General features: G+C 39.7%; 1 protein-coding gene across 1 annotated transcript in view; it reads right to left on the bottom strand.

Annotated features, from left to right (window-relative positions):
- Positions 1–4,741: 4,741 nt before the first annotated feature.
- LOC128861137 (uncharacterized) overlaps positions 4,742–17,686 on the bottom strand; it is a 44,062-nt gene continuing 31,117 nt past the window's right edge. Inside the window, exons 3-6 of the mRNA XM_054099056.1 lie at positions 7,118–11,356; positions 6,863–7,059; positions 6,261–6,792; positions 4,742–6,186 (exon numbers count right to left, since the gene is read on the bottom strand). Coding sequence (XP_053955031.1) covers positions 6,116–6,186; positions 6,261–6,792; positions 6,863–7,059; positions 7,118–11,356 — 5,039 coding nt within the window. The 3' untranslated portion in view covers positions 4,742–6,115. The remainder of the gene's footprint in view (positions 6,187–6,260; positions 6,793–6,862; positions 7,060–7,117; positions 11,357–17,686) is intronic.

Below are 17,686 nucleotides of genomic sequence, written 5' to 3'. Positions count from 1 at the left end.
ATATGTTTTTGTCCTTACGGCTTACGGAGAGTTGTGTGTTGCCTGAACTTCTTTTGAGTATACCCCCCAGCAAGGAGTTCGTCTGACCTAGTCCCATAGTTTGGTGCCAGCTTAAGTTTTGTCTCCTTAGCTCATCGCTTCTAACCTCCTCCTTGATGATGTATTATCCCATTGCAAGGAAGGGCTCGGGTGGTATTAATATCGAGGCCGTAGTATCTGTAGCCAAAGCATCAGCTACTTTGTTCCCTGGTATACCCCTATGTCCTGGGATACATATTAGCTGGATGTCCCCAAAATCAAGCGGTCTATACCAAGGAAGGCATAGTTCTAACTAGTGATTGAGTGCAGTAGTTAGGACTATGCCCTCCTGCATAGACCGCACTCAAGCACTTGTTAGAACTATGCCGTCCTCGGCAAAGACCGCTTTATTTTGGGGACATATAATATAGCGTCTATGCCTTCAGCTGGCTTCCAGCCCTCCGTATGCCAGTGAAGGGAATAATGGTTGTTTTGGACGGGTATATATGTAGACCCATCACATTTCTTTGTCAGGTTAAAAGCTCTTTATGTTATGTTTCAAAGGGTATTCTTGAGCTTGGTCCATTATATGGTCACAAAGTTAAGCGCATATCCTTGACAGCGAATGCCATTGTTTGTCAGCAAGTGCAGCCAGTCACCGACCAAAATAAAATATTACGATGCGTAGTTAATGCGTCTCGGTACGTTCGTAACACTGATACCGAACGTGACGTTGGCATCGAACCAGTTGCCACTTTGATCAATAGAAACGCAAAGTCTCATATGGATAGACTACACCACCATATAAACAGAATGTAAAGAAAGACGGAAACGAAAAAAAGCCGCACCGTCTCACGCAGTAGCTCACTCCTCTGCAAGCTTTGTGCAGAACATTTACCCAAATGTAAATGAAATTAAATTAAAAAAAATAGAAAATACGCTTTCGTTATGGTCCCATGAGACAAGGCCGAGCAATGTTACCAACTACACACAGTACTAATAGAAGGTCCCAGAGTATCCTACTGCGTTGGAATAAAATACTTTGCCTTAACAACAGAGCATTTCTAGATATATCAGGAGCTCTTAACAGAATAGAGTCACTTAATGTTCAACCCGCTGCTTATCTATGGATAAATCAGCTATTAGTCTGCAGGAAGATATGCGTGAAATGGAACGACATAAATGCTACCAAACATACATGCAAAGGTACTCGGCACGGGGGTACTATCGCCGCTATTGTGGTTACTTGTAGCAAAATGACTACTTAAGAAACTCCATGGACGTGTACCGAAACTAGTGGCATATGCAGGTGACACTCCTATAGTAGTTACGAGAAAGTACCTGAACACCATCAGCAACGTGATGAACAACACTCTAAAAACTTTCTATCAATGGACATCTCGCATAATTCTAGGGAGAAACGCGGAAAAGACGGGCATGATCCTTTTTACTAAGAAGTATAAGGCCCCGGCATGGAACCTCCCGAGGCTAGGCAACAATCAACTACATCTCAAAGATCATGCAAAGTAGGTTAGGTTAGGTTTAGAAGCCGCATCGCCAAAGAGACAGCGATGCCACTTAGACGATGAAATGGATCCGCTGTGAGCCGCAGGGGCTAAGCTACATTTCCCCTTCCAGATTGAACCACCCTGAGCTTTGAACAAAGCGTAAAAGGTTGTTGATACCTAAAGTGTATAGATCATCTATATTCATTAAGAAGGAGGATCTTAAATATCGGTTCCTGCTTCTGGCTAGAGCCGGACTTGTGCAAAAAAGGTGTTGAATTGTTTCCTACTCCTTCTCATTCATGCAGCTACGACAGAAATCATGCGCGTAAACACCTAATCTCCTTGCATGATTTCCTATGAGGCAATGTTCTGTGAGGGCCCATACTAAGGTCCTAATTTGAAGACTACTCAATTTTATAACATTCATGGATGAACGTAAATTTAGCCTTGGCCATGTTTGGCAAGCAATCTCCCAGGAATTGGAACTAATCCATCTTTAATTTACATAACTGATTAGTGCGTCCTTAATAAGAAGCTTGCAACTTGCGAGAGGTACCCACTTACAATTATTTACGTTTAGCATAGAGATACCTTCTCTTGAAAGTTGATCAGCCCTACAGTTCCCTGATATATCTCTGTGGAACTCTGCATAAGATAATACGATATTGTTTGGCCATTTCATTAAGAGATTGGCGACAATGTAAGACACTCCTTGATGTTATTTGGAATGCATCCAGAGCCCGTAGGGCAACTTGGCTGTCAGATAGAATGCAGATACTGTTTATCTCTAACCATCTCTTCATGAATAACGTTTATTTCCGCTTGAAAAACGCTGCAGTGATCCGGTACTTTAAAGAATTCACTGATAAAAAGCTCTTCGCAATATAATCCTGATCCTACACCGGTGACCACTTTAGATCCGTCCGTGTAGATCTTACCGGGTGTGTTGGGTGATAAATCTTCTTCAAATCATTTCAGTCTACAAGGGATTTTCATTGAGAAATTCCTTTCGAAGCAGAGAATGGGAGGGTCATAATCACAATCACTGCCTATATCCGTATAGGAGTCTAAGATGGTGGAATGTCCATGTGTGACGCTCTTCCATTGTGAGCTCGCTCTGAGTCTTAAAGCGGAATAGGTCGCTGAGTATTTGCAGAAGAGATCCAGGGGTGGCAGATGTAGTATGATATCCAAAGCCATGGATGGCGTGGTTTTCATGACGCCACACATTGCTAATTCTGCTGATCTCTGCGCCTTATTCAATAAATTAGAAGAGGTTTTTTCTTCATAACACACCACCAGACAACATTTCCATATAGAAGAATGGGTCTGACGACAGCAGTATAAAGCCAATGAGCAACTTTATGTTTAATTCCCCAGGTCTTACCTACAGGCATAAAAAGCTAGGTTCACTTTCCTAACTCTTTCTAAGATGCTTGACTTCCAAATAAATTTCCTATCTATAGTTAGTCCTAAGTACTTGGTTTCTTCTGAAATCACAAGAGCTTCACCCTCGAGCATAATTCGACTAAGCTAAGGGATTCTGTGTTTCCTCGTGAACAATATGAGTTAAGTTCTGCCTGGGTGGACTCCTAGACCACACTTTTCTGCCCACCTAGCAAGTATATCTAGAGCATGCAAAGTACCTTGGAGTAATACTGGATAGTAAATTACTGTGGAAGCACAATGTTGAAGAAAGGGTGAAAAAGTCATGCGCTGTATGCATGCAAAATAATTCTGGGCGTTACTTGGAATCTATTGCCCTCAGTGATGTATTGGTGCTACACGGCAATAGTCAAACCGATATTGCTGTATGGGGCCTTGGTATGGTGGACTGCAACAAGAAAATTGAAATATTTAATGTCACTGGAGAGGATTCAGCGACTCGCTGTCCAGTGCTTAACAGGATCAATGAAAACCACTCCTACGGCGGCACAAGAAGTTATATAATACTTAGCACACCACCTATTGACCTTATGACGGAAGATCTTGCAGCAAAATCCGCGGGAAGATTAGTGGGGGCTGAAGTATTTACTTACAGAATCTTCGGACATATTTCAATAGGAATGAAGAGTACAGGTTGCTCACTCAACATAACTCTGCGCTTTAATTGGAGAGGAAGATTTCATACTACAATGGCAGAAGATGGATGCACAAAGGCATAAAGCCTGGCTGTAGAACTTTTCATATTTACACAGACGGCTCTAAAACTTTAGAAGAAGCGGGAGCGGGTATTTGCTGTTCATTACTAGAAATAAAACATCCAATCAAGCTCTGGTCAGTATTTTGCTATTAGGAGAGTCGCGGAGCTAGCTAACACAAAAACTGAAAATAACTCAACAATTATTATTGGCGTGGACAGTCAGGCAGCAATAAAAGGAATAACCTCATATTGCATTAAGTTCAAAAATATCCAACGGAGCAGGGAAGTCATAGAAAGCCTAACCGAAAACAGGAGACTGCACACCTATTGGGTACCGGGTCAGAAAGGCAACATAGAAACAATATAGTAGATGAGATAGCTAAAAGTGATGTCAACCTACCTTACGAACAAGAGAATGACAAACAAAAACCGCAAAATATAATTTAAAACGAAATGGACGACTGCATGAAGAAGTAAGCGGAAGCTACGTGGACTAATCTGACGACATGCAAAACTGAAAAAGTCATGTCTAGAACTAACGACAAAGAACTTACTCAATTCGTACTTACGCTCTCGCGAAAAGACTGCATAACTATCATAGGTATGCTGGCAGGTCATAATCTATTGCTAGCAACGACAAATGCAGGAAGTTCAGAGAGGTTACAGTGGAAACTTTAGAGCTTCTTCTGTGTCTTTGTTCGGCATTATCAAAACGCCCTTGCGCGGGAGCGCCACAATTTAAAAGTATGCAGGATATCTCAAAAATAGATTCTCCTGCGCTGTTTAGATTTGCCAAAAGCGTTGACATCTTGCGTAATGACTACTGTAAATCTTTTTTTTTGTTTTTGTCGGGACAACTATCAAGTCCAGAACTCAGACATTAATTAAGTCCATTGAACTACACTTGGATTCTCTTTTAGTTTTATTTAAATCTACCCGATCTCCGAAGAAATCTGAGTAGATCTTGTGCTCCAAGGAGCCAACGTGGTCGCTTCTTAACAAATCAGTGCCAAAGACCGCAAACCTGATTCGAGCGAAGGCGGGGTAGACGCACAGGTAGTGGTCTGTAAATCTTAATAAAGGTCAGTATCGTCCATCTGGTATCGCTGGCATTCAGCCACGCAGGGTTAACCCAACTTAACAACAGAGCAGTACAACAGTTTTCTTAAAGCAAAAAAAAAAAAAAAATGGAAATTATTAAACTTTTAATTAATTATTTTTATTAAATTTTAATTATTAATAAATGCAATTTATTTTTATTGTCTAACTTTCAATGTGTTACACTTTCATTATTAAATATATACCTACATACACTTATTTCCCTCTGTTTTTCTGTTTTCTCTCTCCAGCTTTTTGCCTGGTCTTGGTCTTGCTCAGTTCCCTAAATGCACGTTTTCAATAGTGAAATCCATTTGATTCTGCTCAATTCTTAGATGAATCTAGACACATACATATGTTTATCTATTACATGCACTTGTTCATACATGTGTTTGTGTGTGTATTTTGCCAGCCCATTGCCTTAATGGCATGTACAGCTTTATGCAATTAATTATTTCTTTTTTGTTTTTGTTTTTTTAATTTTACTTACATACATATGTATTTACAAATCACGCTTTAGTGTTTCAAATTATTTAGCATATCAATTAGTGCCATATTAAAGTCATAAAAAAATTTAAAGTTGCAATGTGAGCAGCCACCAACTGCATTATTGATAATTCCAATATCTGAGTTTTCTCTTCAAATATGTATTATATCAGTTTATATAAGCAATTATTTACTTTAATTTATTTAATTAAACAAAATTCTGTTTTTCCATTTCTCATAGTGGTTCGTCTTTATATTTAATTCATTTGCTTAATTCTAAATATCATAAATTAAACTGGCAATGGAAGAAAATGGAGTTGAAAATGATCATAAATAGTTTCAAATAAATAGGAGTTGTGAGTGTGTATATATGTATATGTGCGTGTTTGTGTGAACACAGACACAATTGCCTACATCACCGAATCGAAGAATAATTTGTGCAACAACAAGGAATTCTAAAGTTAATCTAAAGCACTTGCACTTGCATCCATTCGTAGGTATAGCATCCCCATGCGTGCGATCGATCAAATCTACTACTTGGCACAGCATTTTCGTTATTCCTCGCCAGCAAGGCGGCAATTGTTTTGAAGTATTTAATTGTAATGATTAGACATAGATTTACGAATAGAATAAATAAGCTTACGAACTAATTTTAGGCGCATGGAATATCAAAGTCGTTGTTGTTATGTGCAATATGTTGTTGTGGCGTACGCACTTCCTACAAAGCTTTACGCTTTCTAGCACATTTCAAAAATAAGCCGCCAAAAGTTCATGTTCCCCTTGTAGTAAGATTTCAGTCCAATCCATTTCGGGGTATACATTTTCATGTTTCATGTTACTAATCCCTTCTTTATGCTCCAATCTACCACAACGGCATTGGACGATGCCTGGCAAGGTAATTAGGTAAGCTGTTGCTAATTGGCGCAGGACATCCTAAAACAAAGTGTAGAGAAAACATTATATTAATTACTCATTACTTTTAGCAAATAATTCTGCTCCAAACATACTGCAAACGGAACATGTCTGCTCATCGGTGCCATCACCACAGCCATCTCTACCCGAGCACACAATCGCAGTCGAACGGCAACGCCCATTACTGCAACGATGCGGGCAATATGCATCCTCGTTTTCCAACAGGCCACCGGCATTTAGCAGACGCAGGAAGAATGTCGGCATTGAACGCGACCCACATAAATGTGGTGGCTCATCACTGCCATCCTGGCAAGAAATGATCGCATTACAGTACTCATATTCGGGCAGGCATTCGCCGCTCTTGCAACGGAAGGTATGTGGCGGACATTCGCCTGCCTTCAAGGAGTTGCAGCCAATTTCATCTTCACCATGGGGGCATTGTTTGCGTCCATCGCACCTCGCGGCGCGTGAGATACAACGACCACTGCGCTCACATTGGAAGGCTTCTTGTGGGCAAGTATGATTCGAACGCGCATTGAATGTGCACTCCTCGTCAGAGTCATCATTGCAGTCTGGTCTGCCATCGCATACAAAGAACCACGATATACAGACGCCACTTGAACGACACTATATAAAAATTATTTGGATTAGAAGTCTATAAGAAAAGTCACCCACAGGGAAAAGTTTGAAAAGTTACCTGGAAAGTTCCGGGTGCACAACCCGTTCTCTGTGCGCTGCATTGCACTTCGCTTGCTGGTTCGGCTAAAGCACAATCGCATACTCCGCGCGCATTACACACAGCATTAGGATCGGCCAATTGGCATTGTCTGTCGTTCATACAGGCAAGACCGAGCGAAATGGCTTCCGTTCCCAATTCAACACGTTTACGTATTTCTGCGGAAAATAAAGTTGTTTGAATAACTGTATTCTAAATTTATGTGTTTGCACTCACCTGTAAGTGGTTTAGTTGTTAATGCATTTTCTGCACCAGGCAACTCCTTTATCGGTGACGGTTCCGATGTTGCTTCACTTTCTGGCGATGTTTCAGTCATTAGTGGTTTAAGCGTTGTAGCAATCGGCGCAGCCGGTTCCATCAACGTCACACGACTTGCCAAGCCCAACATAGTCTGCGTTGTAATTTCAACGATATCATCAGGAGTGGCTGTGGCCTCCTCAGGTCGAGCTTTTTGAACTTCCTCTCCAGAAGCTGCCTTTTCTGCGAGTTCAATGGCTGGAAGAGTGGTTGTCTCCAATACCAAACTGTCTGATTCTAATTCTTGTGGTAGTATATCATCGATGGATGTCAAATCGAATGGTAGCTCGTCAGGCGAGAGAGTGTAATCCGTTTCTTCCATTCTATTTCCATTAGTATTCTTATCTTCTGGAGAATTTGTAGTATGTTCTGCTTCATTTTGCACTTCGATATTGTTGTGAGAATGTTCGCTCAAGTCTTCAGCTTCAGGGTAAAATGTTATAAATTTATCTTTATCGTGCGCTTCCGTAGTCTCCGTCTGCTCCTGTCCAGCTAATTTTTCCTCGACAATATTAGTATCCGCTGCGATCAAATCTTGTACATGCTGCTCAGGGATCTCCAACTTGGCGCCAACACTTTCTTTTTCATTGATATTCACATCTTCTTTCGAGCGAATGCCTTCCACTTCTGTAACGAACTCCAATGGTGTGACTGTAGTCACATCCTCAGACATCAGATCACTCAAAATGTCAGCGAAAGACTCTTGCTCTTCAAATAATTCATTATGAATATCCGTATCAGCATTGGGTTGATCACCGTTGTTGTAGAGCTCATTAATGTGTTCTTGCATCGATTGTTGTCCATTGCCTACATCAGGTACAGATGCTATGGGGTCTTTATCGTCATTCTCGTTGAGCGAAAATTCCACTGAAGTTTCTGATATATTTGCAGCTTCTTCAGTTGAATGAATAGAATTATCTACTTCAATAGTATCGATTTGTTCATTGTGGTTTGTTTGCTCAGTATGACTGTCATGCTCAAACCGCTCGATATTGTTACTATGTTCAAATTTATCTGTATCTTCAATGGATTTGTGATCCTCAACTGTACTTTCCTGCATAATTGGGCTTGAATTTCCAGCTATTGCATCAGCAATCTCGTGGGTCTGATCAATTGATCCATCATTTTCAATCCCAGTTAAGAGTTCATTTGTACTGTTCAATTCCAACGGAGCCCCATAAGCGGGAATATCTTTTTCACTGTCCTGTGAAATTGCATTATTCAACTCTTGCTCAGTGTGCATCCCTTCTTCAGCTTTGTTCACTTCAGAATTGATTTCATTTTTAATCTCAGACTCAGCAATGCCTTCTTCGCCCAAACCATACCGTTCCGTTTTGCTTTCAGAAATTTGGTTGTCATTTTCATTTACTTCTTCAATGTTGGGAATCGCTGTTGCACTTTCGGTTTGCTCATCAGTTTCTTGGAATATTGGCGCTTCTGTAGTTGCTATTGCTTCTTCAACAACCGCCTCTTCTTCCACTACCTGATCTTCTACGTGGTCCTTAATACTTGGCTCTTCTTCGTCATTGTCATATGCCAATGTTTCATCAGTTTGAGCAACTATTTCCTCAGGCGCATTTGGAGTATTCAAGAGATCTGAGTATTCTGCGATATGCTCTTGTGCATTGGCTTGGGTTGCGATTGTCTCTTGGTCGGCAGCAAGTATATGCCCATGCGAAAGTTCTTCATTGTCAGCAAGCTGGTATATTAGTTCGCTGGCCGCCACATCGCTATCAGCCGCAGCAATTTCCTCTGTCACCACAGCTCGAAACAAACCGGCATCGTCTTCGTCGGTTATCTGTTGTCCCTCGGTTACTAGTTCACTGTCCGCTCGGTTATTGTCAGTCTGTTCTACTAAACTTTCCCCATTAGTTTGTGTGTCTAAATGTATATCAGCAACTACGTTATCATTTGTTGGCAGCTTAGTTTCGTCTACGATTAGCTCTTCTCCACTTGATTGCGGCTTCACGGCTTCAGGTGTTATAACATTATCCGGCTGCGGTTCTTGTGCAATTCGTTCTGTTGTTGCTAGTTTATCAAGCGCAACGAATTTGTTTTGATGGTAATCGTCATTGCTGCTCTGAATATTGTTGCTGTGTTCTTGTTCTTCAAAGGCTGCCTCTGAGTTTACATTGATTGCGGTTAAGTCATTATCGGTTGTAACGCTTTCAATTTCTACCTTTTTAGCTTCTTCTGTTGTATCGCCCGAAGTACTTTCTTCCGCCTGTGGCTGTTGTGACTGTTGTGACTGTTCATCTGTCTTACTTTCATTTTCATGTAGCTCTACAACTTTGTTTTCTTCCAACTGTTGTTGACTGATTTTCGCTTCATTCTGGTTTTCATGAGCATCAAATGACTGCGCTTGAGGCCACACATCGAGTTCTGACGTCGCTGAGGCAACTACTGGTGATTTGTCAGATTCTTGCGCCCAATTAGGTAAGTCAGTTGCAGAGAAACTTTCACCAATGTCGGTCGATTCCGTATTTTCCGCATTAAATTCCTCCTGAGCTGTTTCATAATCAAATTTCATGGTATCGTCAACTATGTCCGCACCAGAGTCGGCCGCATTTTCTTCTTCTTCAACATCTTCGTACATTTCCATTTCGGGGTGAAAGTCTACATATTGGTTTTCTGAAGACAATGAATTTAGCGCTTCCGTAGCATCATGGGGCTGTGTTGAGTCCACTGGCAACTCATCGGCATTATGTTGGTTTTGCCCGTGCTGTTGCGAATCCTCCAAATGACCACTCTCCCCTTGGAACTGCAGCTGTGGTGCTGCCTCTGATTTTGAATTATTTTCACTGCTTTCTGGCTCATAACGGTCTTTCTTCGGGACGGTAGTTGCTTCATTATGCTCTGGTTCTTCTTCGGTAATGTGTTCCTCCAAAATATTTGGTGGTGTCACTTCTTCTACAATATGACTCGCCTCGTCAATTGGTTCCTCATTCTTCGACTCGGTGTTTTGCTCTGAATTTTCATTATCTGCCACTTCGTAATTTTCCACTTGCAGTTTAGTAACCTGCTGTATTTCACCTTCTTTAGGAGCCTCCACCACTCTTTCTATTTCGCTACTTTGAGATTCCTCCTGTACAGCAGGTGTTGTTTCGCTATTTTCTTGTTCTTTAGCTATGGTTTGTTCATCAACCACCGGAATTTTTTGTATTTCAATTTCGCCTGAAGGATGTTCTTCCGTAACATGTTGAACATCTCCGATAGTAACTGGTTGCATTTCATTTTCGTTCGAAGGATTTTCTTCTACAACCTGTTCTGCTTCAATATGCTGCTCATCTTCTATAGCAGCTGGAAGTGGTTCCATTTTATGTTGGTCCACAGGATATGAAGCAATGTCACCATCATAATGAGCTGTATCGTCAACATTTTTATCGTCAAAAACATTTTGAATTTCATTAGCCGCTTGTTGCGCTCCATCTTCTACATGAGGTGCTTCTTTATCCGACTGTGGTTCTGCAATATTTGATTGTTCGTGTTCTTCTAACGCATGGTCTATGTGCTCTTCTAAGTGTTCTTCTATATGCTCTTGGTTACCTTGTATTTGTGTTTGGTATTCAGTAGTACTTTGTTGCTGTTGTTTTTCCTCTTCTACTCGTTGCTGTTGTTGATTTGCCTCTTCACCATCATATTCATCATCTATCTTATAAGGATAATCATAAGCGATAGTGGTTGTTTCTTGCAGTAGTACTTCGTCGGCCGCCACCGCTTGTGGTCCCTCATCAGCTGCTGCTGGTGTTAGTAAGTATTGTGAAGTAGTTGAAGGCAATTCCATATCAGCGTCTGAATTGGCTGGAGATTCGGCTATTTCTTCGGAAGTCAGTTGTTCCTCAACACTATCGTATCGACTTGGTTCAGCTGGAGGAAGAATTGGTGCTGCTGCTGCTGCGGTAGTTGAGGGGCTAGAAGCGGTGGTAGTGATGATTGGTGTTGTGCTGCTGGGTGGACTGGTTGTGGGTGATGCAGTCGAGACTGGCGCCTCCGTTGGCGCTGCCACATTACCCTCCACACAAAAGCCACCTACAAGTTTGGCGGGCGAAGTGCATTGGCAACGGCCAAAAAGATTTGGTATTAGAAAATCGCAGTGCGAACGTGTGTCAAACATTTGGCAGTGGGCATGACTGTAGCAAACGGCACCAGGAAGAGCCGCTAAAAGTAAAAAAAAGAAAGTATGTAACAAAGATTGTTTGCCATTTGTTTTAAATTTGATTTTATATATAAATACGCGGGTACTTCCGATCAAGTAAAATTAAACTAATGATTCCTGCGAATAAGCCCCAGACTTATTTTTTTTCAAACGCTGGACAGCAAGAAGACTGATTTCTTGCTTAGGATAAGGTTTCTTGAAAAGTGAGTAAAATTAAAGTATAAAATAGCTTTTGGAACAGCTGCTCAGTAAACTTCGAATAATCCACTCGAACCCAACTGCTTCAACGAATTGTTAAAATCAAATTTCGAAATCAACCAGCTATCTCCAATAATATTTAGAGGTCGAATTTTGCGTTTTATTGCATCTTATCCAACTCTCGAAACCCTATAAAACTTTATGATGTGGTATTATATGAAGGTGGGGAAGTTTCATGTTATTGAAACAACGAACCAAACTTCACATATCGAGCCAGCTATAGAAAAAAAGTTTGAAAATAGTCTGAGTTAAAAAATGTGTTGATTTGATTCAAGAAAAGTACTGAATACATGTACAGTTTTCAATCTGTATGCCAGCCATTCTGTCTGGCTAATCATCGGTGTAATCTCCTACCATCGGTTCAAAGAACAATGGCAGCTTTGAGAGTTGTGTCTGCCTACCCCACAGTATCAGGGCCAGCAGTTCAAGTGATAAGCAGTTCGATAGATCTACTAGCCTATGAGAGGAAAAAGTTGTGAACGAGAGGATGAAAGAAGAACTTGAGGATGACAGAAGCAAACTTACAGCGCGCGAAATAAGGGTAAGGTAGTTCCAGAAATGCCTGTTCAAAATAGGGAAATGCGAACACCCCACATGCATACACGGTGATACAGCCGAAGATGAATACACCTCTTTCCAATGCACACGCTGGGAACAAGAACGTCGAGCATTGGAAAATGTAGTAGATTATATAACCACTGAAAATGTAATCGACAAGATGCTAAGCAGAGAGAAAACGTGGGAAATTATCAGTGATTTCGCAGAAAAGTTCTCCGGATGAAAAAGTGCAGACACACAAGCATAGACCCTGTAATGAGGAAGATGGAACGCTACTCTGAAGTAATGCGAAAACGGTTCCAGGGTGGGCGACGATTCCAAATGAAGGAGAGTTTTTTAGTATCCGCACATAACATTGCTGCGACGGCACCTTTGATGATGCAGATGGCATTTTAAGCCTTCTCTTCCGCAAAAGAAAAAAAACAAATTTTTCTGGAGATCACAACTAACCCGAATCTTCTTTGAACAACCAGCCCTTTACTTTCCACGACTCATAGCCCCATTACTTAATTTGTTATTTATAGTTACAACAAAGAAAAGCTTGTGTTGCACCTGCATAAAAATGCCTGCTATACAAGTACATTTGCCTACAGTGACTCAGAGTTTAAATGGACTAGTATCAAATGATATAGGTACTTGTAGTTTATCATAGCTCAAATTTGATTAAACCTGATATTTATTTTAAAAACTGCATTTGTTATACATTAATTATCATTAATACATTTAATAAAAAAACATATTTTTACAATAAAATATAAAACTTCAGACTCAAAGTTGTAGCGAAACAAAATTTACAAGGCGAATCTATTGAAGGTGTTGTTGGTAAATCAGTTGAGTTGTTATTTTTTCGCCGTGTCCATGTGGCTGTCAGCTCAGAATGAAACGAGGCGAATTCATTATTTGTTTTCTAGTTTCTCAATACTTTGCTTTGACAATCAATCGTGCACAACAGTTTTGTTGGTCTAGTGCCACCACCTTTTTAGGGTAAAAAAAATCGATTTTGGTTTATTTGAGAAAATGAATGTACATAATCTCAAGAATGTTGTGTCCAAATTTTAAGTCAATCGGTGCAAAACTCACAAAGTTAGAGCATTATAACCGTTGGCCGCTCCGACTCGGCTACCTGCTATGGTCGAACTTTAAATCGATTTTCTGGAAAACGACGTTTTTCAAGTCGGTGGACACTTTTTCTCTGAATCTACTCGACCGATCTTCCTGAAATTTTGTACACACTTTCTCTACATAATTACCGAGGTAACCCTGGGAGGTTTTTTTGTTTTTTCAATTTTTATTTATTTTACAATAAACAATATTATGCGATTTATCGTCTAAAAATCGAACTTCTACTTCAAATGTTAAAAAAAATTGAAAAAAAAATTGTTTTTTAATAAAAACTCAACAGGGTTACCTCGGACAATTAATTACCTAATGAAAAATCTTTGATTTTTTTATTTCAGATGATCCAATGCTGAGAAAAACTGTCCACGGCAAATTGCCTTTTTTCGAGACGTCTGCGTAGATCTGCTGTCAACGGCGCAACTTTGTATATTTTCTTGTAAAACTTTTTGAAAATATGAAATATGAGTTTACAGTATACTAATTGGATAAATAAATTTACATGAATCATCTTTCCAAAAAAAATTCTTAAATAAGTGCATATTTTTAGTGGAATTAACCCTCAAGATTAGCCTCAACATTTTTCTCCCGAATACTTGGAGTTAGTTTTTGTCTTTTTCACTTATTGTTGAAGACACCGATGACTATATATTTATACAGCGAAATTTTGCTACATCGATTTAAAAAGTTTAATAAGTATAACAAAAAGTATTTCATAATGCATTAACGTTTTGCTGATTATCGCCATATTATCCGTATATTTGTGTTGTTCTGTTAAGTATATTCCCAGTTTGGTTTTCATCGGTTACTTCGTCTATTGCGAAGCAAAGTCAAGTATTAAAAATGGTTGAGGAAAACGTGACGCCTTGCATAAGTCCGGTCTGTATTTCAAAAGCCTCAGATAATTTGTCTTGTACCAAACCTCTCGATTCGGTATTGCGCCAGCGGAGTCATCATTACCAGGCGTGTAAATTTTTTGGGGATTTCGCATTGTTCAATTATTACAGGTTTATTCATTCTGTTAATGCTTGCTTAGAATCAATGAATGCGGTTGATATTGTGTTGGTTGTACTTTTCCATAGACTATCTTAGGCAGAATATCTGATCTGTCGTCGCTTTTTCGGCATAACTGCAATAATATGTCTTTTGTTGACGAAGTTTGCTGGTAATTTATATGTTGTGTTGAGAAGCAATATTTCGCGGTGGTTTTTATACTTTGTTTGGTCGCCTTATTAGTCGCCGGATTCGTATTAAAGTACCGTGACCCATTCACTAGGCAGCATTTCATCTTTGAATATCAGCGTCATCAGGTGATGTAATTTTTTCATAAATACCGAACTTCCATTTTTCAAGGATAATAACTTAACTAACAGAAATCAATTTTCGAGCGAATTCAAACTACAAATTAAGTTGGTAGCAGTTTAAGCGGAGAATAAGCCATATATATATAGGGTACTCCATTATTACTTTTGGGCTTTAAGCACATATTATTAGTAAGTCAAGTTTCATGTTTTTTAAATATTAAAAAATTTTACAGTTTCTGTGTCACTACTTATGCATACCTAAATATTACTTTGTAAATGCTAAATTCTTTTAGTTAAATATATTTTGATTATTTTAATATTATGTTATAAATTTATAGTTCCAAACTGTTCCATTATAATTTTGAACCACTGTATCCGCATATGTTCGTTAATTCACTGTTAACTTGTACGTATGAATGCACGAATATGTACAAATGCAAGCTCGACTACTTATAGATGCTCCCCGAGTGCAGCAATGTGGCATCTTGGAATGCAGCATTGTAGCACACCAGAGCAACAATGCAGCCATATGTGGCAAGTCAGTGCGCACATTTACTCGATTGTGGTGACCCACTTTGTGCTCCTCGTAACCACATACTACATACATCCACACTCGTACATTAAACTAACAGATCCAACAACCAGTCAACCCAAACAACCTGTTTTCACCGGCAATTCAAGCGCATCGCTCAATAAATTTCTTACCGCTTTACTACAAATGTTGTTTTTAGTTTTAGACCTGATGTTATTAATATTATTATTATTGTTGTGGTTAATGTTATTGGTACAATGTAGTAAGTTCAAATGCGGCGAGACGACGACAACAGCGGGCAGCAACACTAGCTGAGACAACGAACAAAAAAAAAAGCCAGCATCAGCAACAGCAACGGCAAAAACGAATCAAAGCAAAGCCGGTGACTAGGGCAACTGTTTTGCTGACAGTGAATGGCAGCGGATGGCGTGCGAGTATATCGAATGGCAAATGGTAGAGCACTCGCCACACTTTGGTTTTAGTTGCTGTTTTTGCAGTTTTTGTTACTGTGGTTGTAGTCGCCTCCCGGCAATACAGCCACTTTTCACGTCAACGAACCCTGCAAAATCAACGATGCGTCGCCAACTAAACGTCGGCTGAGATGCAGACGTGCATGATTGGCACGTCCCCGCAGTTAGCTGCGTGTCTGAACGACCGACTGCTGCACGTCTGAAGCTTCGATTGGCACGATCAATTGTCGTCATTTTTGAGCCGTTCCGTACTAGGGAGCTATTCTATATTAGCAATTACTTTATGGAAATAGGTACTGCACATACATACATTCGTGTGAATGTGACTTGTAGAGAAATATTAATATGAAAGGAACCTGACGTTTGATGTTGTTGAAGCATTTCGGAAAAAAGGTTTTTCTACTGTCAACGAATAAATTCTGAAAGCTACTTCAATTAGTAGTTTTGGGGTCTGCCAATATTAGGCATAGCCCTTAGAGGAAACTTTGATTAAGTTCACAGAGTGTCAAATCACCAAAGCCGAATACGGAAGCCCCAAAATAACGCTTTTTGCGCTTTACTATACAGCCGTGCCTTAGAGAGTTTACTAAAATAGTCGAATAAATAATCGAATTTAAAATCGGTTTCAGCGCTAGTTAGCGATCAGTTCCCTTTCTTATAGACACAACGTGGCAAATTTAAAATACCAGCTTGATCAAAAAGTTTCTGGAATTTATTCAGAAAATTCAAAATACAAGCTTATTCCTCAAAAGTGATATTATCGCCTTCCAAGCATTCCCAACAACTACAACGCACTAATACCAGCTCTTGAAACATTTATGCAACTCTATTTTCGGTAAAGCCATCTCCGTTATGGTTTTTTGACTCGATCAAATAGAAAAATCGCAGGGAGCCATACCAGGTGAATTCGATGGCTGTTGGATGGTATTCGTTTCGTACTTGGTAAAAAATTCACGTATAATGATTGCATTGTGCGATGGTGCGTTGCAATGGTCAAAATCCACGAGTTGTTTTCCCACAAGTATTTTCTTTTGGCGAATTCCTTAATGTAAACGTTTCATAACGTCCAAATAAAATCATAGTCCTTACTGTTTGACCTTCGGGAAAGAATTCATGATGTACTATACTATGTGGTATTCTTGGTTGTAGTTCTTTCTGAGCTCTCCACTCACTCGCCTGATGTTTGGATTACATTAGTAATGATGCGTTTGATGAATGTTGGGTGGGAATCATGTCTTTGGCGACGTCAACGTGGTCTGAGCGGATCCATAAGCAACGCTTAAGTGCTATGGCAGCTCTCTGGTGGTTAATTTGCTGTTCTTGATCAACTTTTCATTCACTTTATTAATATTTTGATTAGTTTTCGATGCCGACGGCCTGCAACTATACTCGTCACCTTCGATGGACTCACGATTTTTTCTGAAGCATTCATGCCTCTCGTAAACGACTGTTTTCTGTAGAGTATCAATAACGAAACAGTTTCCCCACGCTTCTAAGCTTTTCTAAGCAATGCATCCATTTTTAACGCAAAATTTAAAACTCGTTGTTGCAAATTCAAATCCAGTTTTAAAACTGTAAAAAATCGAAAACCCGTGCAGAGGTAAATTTACTCAAGACGGCGTAACTTTTACAAATGTAGAGCAAGAGCGATAAAATATCCAAATAGAAAAGCCAGAACCCAAATAAGCTGACTTTAAGTGTAACGTGGCGGTTGTTCCGGGAACGTTTTGATCATCCACGAAAGAGCTGTTCAAAATGAGTAAAATAGCCTCGTTCGTCTAGTAGCACTTCCAAATTGTTTGAAGAGAAGAATAATTATTTTTTAATTAGCACTTTTTAGGACGTCGCTATGTAAAACTATGTTGTTTGGCCTTAAGACTTTATTATATTTAGATTTATGAACTGCTGCAAGTGACATGTATGAAGATACTTGTGCATGTGTGCCACTATAAGCTTCTTTTAGGGACATTTGGAAAATACAAATACAACATGAAAATATATATTTGAAAAACAGAAATGTTTGTAGTGGTTCTGCATCAAAGCAAACAGCACGAAAACACAACGGCGCACACCATCTCAATGAGTGCACGATTT

Source organism: Anastrepha ludens, chromosome 4 (genome assembly GCF_028408465.1).
Source record: "Anastrepha ludens isolate Willacy chromosome 4, idAnaLude1.1, whole genome shotgun sequence".
Taxonomy (NCBI): Eukaryota; Metazoa; Arthropoda; class Insecta; order Diptera; family Tephritidae; genus Anastrepha; species Anastrepha ludens.
The sequence above is the reverse complement of the archived record's forward strand: the minus strand, read 5'-3'. Positions and strand labels throughout refer to the sequence as shown.